Source organism: Cyphomyrmex costatus, unplaced genomic scaffold (genome assembly GCF_001594065.2).
Source record: "Cyphomyrmex costatus isolate MS0001 unplaced genomic scaffold, Ccosl1.0 scaffold1369, whole genome shotgun sequence".
Classification (NCBI taxonomy): Eukaryota; Metazoa; Arthropoda; class Insecta; order Hymenoptera; family Formicidae; genus Cyphomyrmex; species Cyphomyrmex costatus.
In genome coordinates, this window is record NW_017275357.1 from 23,414 (window position 1) to 29,151 (window position 5,738).

General features: G+C 33.8%; 1 protein-coding gene across 1 annotated transcript; it reads right to left on the bottom strand.

The window, feature by feature from the left end:
- Positions 1 to 621: 621 nt before the first annotated feature.
- Positions 622 to 4,619, bottom strand: LOC108782888 (activating signal cointegrator 1 complex subunit 2 homolog). Its single transcript, XM_018551281.1, has 8 exons — positions 4,379 to 4,619; positions 3,839 to 4,002; positions 3,410 to 3,767; positions 1,995 to 2,062; positions 1,764 to 1,859; positions 1,444 to 1,642; positions 731 to 1,364; positions 622 to 655 (listed from the first exon to the last, which is right to left on the bottom strand). The coding sequence occupies exons 1-8, from the start codon at positions 4,617 to 4,619 to the stop codon at positions 622 to 624; spliced, it is 1,794 nt and encodes a 597-aa protein (XP_018406783.1).
- Positions 4,620 to 5,738: the final 1,119 nt, after the last annotated feature.

Below are 5,738 nucleotides of genomic sequence, written 5' to 3' on the forward strand. Positions count from 1 at the left end.
AACGTTTACTGACAGTTCTTTAAATCATTTGTAGATTCTGTATTAAGCATTTAATAGACGTTTACTCAATTATTGGAAACTGCCTGTTAAGCGTTTAACAGGCGTTTTTACTTTGATATTATAAATATCATAAAGAGCGTTTGCTATGGGTTTAGAAGCGTTTGTGAACGTTTTGTAAGAAACTTCGCAGAATAGAAGAAACAGAGAATAAAAATTTTAACCTACCAGAAACCGTGTATACTAGAATTCACGGTTTCTGATTGGTTAAAATTCTTATTCACTGTTCCCTGTTCCTTTCATTCTGCGCAGCTCCTAATTCTGAAATAAGGAAATTTGTGAAATAAATATTATTTCACAATGAACTGCAATACCTTGTCGCTAGTCTCATTTCATAATATCAAGCTAATTAAAAAGCATCAATAATTTGTATTAACATTTCTGATTTGTTTTAAAGCATTGCGATTGGTAACAGGATGCAACTCATTGTAGAATGTCCTTTAGTGTAAGGAAAAGTTAAAGACAAAAATACAGTTATTATAAAGATAAAAAATTATTTATTACGATTATCAATAACAAAATCAACAACCAGAAAGCAATGCTAGAAGAATATTTATATGAGTTTTAAAGAATAGTGTATGTGGCTGTCTCTGAAGTCCTGAAAAAAAGAGAAATGTTCAGAATAAAACGATAAAATATTTCATAAAATTGTGGTTTTTATAATACTACGTACTTAGCATTCTCTAACGTCGCTGCTATTGCTCCTGATGTTGATGACGGAGTGAAATAGGAACAATCAAATGATTCCTTTTGTAATAACAGCTGTGATGATTGTTGTTGGAGTGGCGGTTCTTGATGTGGTAATTGTTGTGATGGTAGTTCTTGATATAGTGATTGTTGTGGTGGTGGCCGTTCTTGATGTGGTAATTGTTGTGATGGTAGTTCTTGATATAGTGATTGGTGTGGTGGTCGTTCTTGACGTGCTTGTTGTAATGGTAGTTCTTGATGTAGTGGCTGTTGTTGCGGTGGCTGTTTTTGCGGTAGTTGCTGAGGCAATAGTATTTGTTGAATATTGGGTTGCTGCAGATGTGGTCGTTGCTGAAGTTGCTGTATTTCAAGCAACGGCTGACCTTTTCTCTTATATTTGCGCTTTGGCTCGGTGAGTTTATTTTGACTGTGTTTAGAAACACTGAGGTTTCCATTTCCTTTCTTTGCGCCCCGAGGACCCTGCATATCATATGCCCGATCCGCGAGGTAAGCAGGAAGCGTATTTACATATTTCTCCACTTCTATTGTTGAGTATTTTGAATGCAGCTGCCCACTCGCATCATAAACTTTTTGATTGATTAGCCAATCACGGTGCATTGCTATAAAAAGAGAGAATCTAAGTTTCTAGTACAATCTAAAATTATCGCATGATTTAAAAAAGCCGTGTGAAGCAGTTACACTTAGCCACCATGAGGAAGTTTGGAGGAAACTTTTGATTCTCGGTATGCTTGCTGTTGGCTCGCACTCTCATAAGATGCGCTATCTCACCAAAGACTCCTTTAAGAAGAGCATATGCCCAATCAGCGTGGTTCTCTTCCACATTTATTAATTCATCATATGCTGCTTTGGAGCAGAAAATTCCATCTCCAAGCAATACCTAAAAAGGGAGAACACATGAGATGTTAATGAGAGAAGTTAGATTACAATATTGAAAGTAAACCAAAAGTATGTTACAAATGAACTCTTTTAACCTCATCTCGAAGTGATATTCAACTCACTTTTTCTGTGTTTAAATCACTAGTAGAGGTAGTCGAACAACTACTTGTAGAAGACATAACATGACCAGAATTTGACGTCAAAATGACGTGTGTTTGCTACTTGGGTAGTTGTATATCTAGTCATTTCTATTTCATGAAACTGTACTTTTTACACAATACTTCATACGCAGTCATACGTGAGACAGCTCAGAATCTTCATTTGATCTCATCTCGAAGTGATATTCAACTCACTTTTTCTGTGTTTAAATCACTAGTAGAGGTAGTTGAACAACTACTTGTAGAAGACAATGGTCTCATACCTATATAACATAATAGATAATGTGAATAGATAATAGTTGTATATCTAGTCATTTCTATTTCATGAGACTGTACTTTTTACACAATACTTCATACGCAGTCATACGTGAGACAGCTCAGAATCTTCATTTGAACATATATGAACAACTTTTTATCCCAGAATACACAATATTTATAAAATATTTACAAAATATTTGTAAGATTTCGAATATTTTTAAAATATTTTTGTGATCTTAGATGGCACAGATCATAAGTATTTATTATTTATGTTCACTTTGTACTGGCACCTTTAATAAATAATATATCAGTTACTTTTCATGATAATACTATTATTAGATAAAAAGGTGTAAATTTTTGAGTATCCTTTTTTGAATAATAAATATTGAAGATTGAACTCGGGTCTACAGATCGCGAGTTAATCGCACCGAACGGTGAGCCACTCGACGCCACAATAAGATATTATAATCTAAGTAAAAAACATTTTCTAGAAATATTTATTTACATTTGTCATAAATTATATAAAATATTTAATCTATATTTTAATAATAATTCGAATAAAGCTTTATATAAAATATGTTGAAAATATTTATATACAATAATATTACAAAAAATAAATAATATTTTTATTTGGACCGTGAGAGTTTCAAACTAAATACCGACGAGAAATAAGCCATTTACGATCAAACCGGATCTTGGATACTTCTAATATAACTTTCGTGTAAATTTATATACTACGTATGTAAATTCTAAATGCGCGTCGAAATTTTTTTAGACTTTTACAACGTAAACTAATAAAGTACCGCAGTATTATCACGAGTAGTTAAATTGACTAACAATCTAACAATTTTGATGCTTATTTCATCTTGGATCTTAATAATATGTTGAATGACATATTCAAAGAGCATCAGTTATTAGTTTACGTTGTAAGTCTGAAAAAATTTCGACGCGCATTTACAATCTACATACGTAGTATATAAATTTACACGAAAATTATATTAGAAGCATCCAAGATCCAGCTTGATCGTAAATGGCTTATTTCTCGTCGGTATTTAGTTTGAAAAGATAAATAATAATAAATATTTATGACTATTTATTACAAGTATTCTGTGCTGTCTTAAAAATTTTATTTAGTAATTTATAATAGATTATTACTATTTCTCTCTTATATTTTTAATATTATGTTTAAATCTTTATAAAATATTATTACTTATTTATATTTTAATAAATGTACAAATAATATATTGCTCAAAGTAATATACTGTCACTTTATTAATTCTCAATGTTTTTAATTTCGGTCAAATCGTTTAACCAATGTTGTACATACTGTGGATAAGGCTGTGAAAACTTACTTATTGAGTCCTCTACATTTGTCATTTTTTTCTCCAACTCTACAAATTTTTCCAAGTTCACCTTTCCTGTACTGTCTAATTTCTGTTGAAAATTATCTTGCAATTTTTCAACTTTCTCTTCAATTCTTTGTAAATATTCTCGAAAAATGTTGATATGATCTCCACCTTCAGATAAATTATTTTTTCTTTCCATTTTCAATGCAGATTTTAATTCTTCATTTTCTCGCAGCAAACGTGTAACTATGTTTTCATCATCTGTGACATTCTCACATGTATTACTTTTATTCAGATTTCTAGAGGCAAGTAATTTTGCATGGATAGCATCAGTAGCATGTTTCTTAGTCTTTTTTCTATTTCTCTGAAAAAAAAAGATATCAATACATCTAAATTGTCACATGTCAAATATTTGCAAAAATTATACTTAGGTACATTCGAATCACGACTGTTGGTGATGGTCTCATTAAATAGATCTGTTCGCTGTAATACACCATCATTATAATCACTTGAGAGTGGTTCAGATTCATTTTCATCTGATATAGTAGGCCAACTGACTCTCTTCATAATTATAGCACGTTCTAATGCCTCTCGAGACTCTGTACAATAGAAATAAGTAAAGACTAAATTAAATTATTCTTATAATTTCAAATATTTTATAATTTCTTCGACGCAGTTTCGAATTGCTATAAAACTAATAAATTATTAATAAAAAAAATTGAATTATAAAACCTTTTCTCTCTATTCTCTTTTATTAGTAGCTTATTAGCAGTTTTATGGCAACTCGACAACTGCATCCAAGAAATCATAAAGAATTTGACAAAACAGATTATAGCATAGAAACATCACACACACACACGCACGCACGCGCGCGCACGCACACACACACACACACACACACACACCTACATACATACGGTTACATATAAAGATTAAGTTATAATTTCATCTTAGACTTGGATGAATATTACATACCAGCAAGCAAACCGATTAGAGCATACCACTTGTGCTCTTTTCCATCCTCGCTGCCATGCACAGTGTAAACTGTGTAAAATTTCATTTTGTCAAAATCCGTTAAAGTTTTCGGATTAAATATTTTTCGTTCACATCTTTCCAGTTTCACTTTGACTTTATGCACTGGCACTATTTCTGTTGTATTGCCACTCTTGTACTTGACTAACGCATACCACCCAGAATTGTCTACTTTATTACTCATGGCAAAAAGATTGAAATGGAAAACAATGCCTCTTTAGCTCAGATATAATATTACTGTACATCATATATCTTCTTCTTAATTGTTAATGGCTCCTGTCTCCAACAGCAAAGACAATACGGCCAGATCACGTCAAATACTGGCGATGCAATGCCCGCGAGAATGGCGTTGCTCGATCGGTTTCCGGGCGCCTGACAATATGGCGTCGTCACGCCACAATAACGCGCGTCATAGGAGCCCAGGTCGTCAAAGGGTGCTAAATGACGAACAATCGAGACGAGCTCCACCGCGGACACGCATTTATATGATTCAATGCACAGTCAAAGTCGGCAACACTTTCAAAATTGTATAACGAAAAAACGCCTCAGGAGAGTCAACTAGCGTGGTAGGGGTAGGTCAAAAAACGTTCGCGGTTATTCAAACCAATCACATTGGCTGCGTTCCGTTTCAGACATATGCGCGCATTTTATATAGTGAACGTCACGTATACTATAGGGGAATGCGCGCATATGCGTGAAACGGAACGCAGCCATTGTGTGAAAGTTTGCGCATGCGCGCATCGGTTATAAACAAGAAGTTTTTGATGTTCTTAACCTTTGTTTTCCCCTCATCCGAGGGACACACTTAAAAAAAAATCTTCTTAAACCATCTTAAACAGAATGTAAGTTGTAAAAAGAAATTATACTGCACATTAAATGCACATGTCAAACAAGGTTTGTTTGACATGCGCAGTCACGAATTGAAAACGACTATCAGAGCGACAGAGAGGACCAATGAAGCGTAAGAATGGGGGAAGTTATCCGCCGTCACTTTTTGACTTACCCCCTCTACCGATATTTGGTCGAGTTGACTCTCCTGATTCTAGTCTTTTTAGGCGTTTTTTCGTTATCCAACCAAAAGCTACCAAAAGGTACCGCGATTAAGGCTATCTTTGTTTTCAGGGATCAGAAGACAAAGATAGCCTTAGTCGCGGTTGCTTATGGTTGTATAACGAAAAAACGCCTCTTGATCGACTGCTAAACAGGCTTTTATTTTTTTAACGGACTGTCGTGTTATTATCAAGAGGCGTTGACCAGTAATAAGATAGTGTTTTCGGCTACCATATTGACGAACTGATTAAAG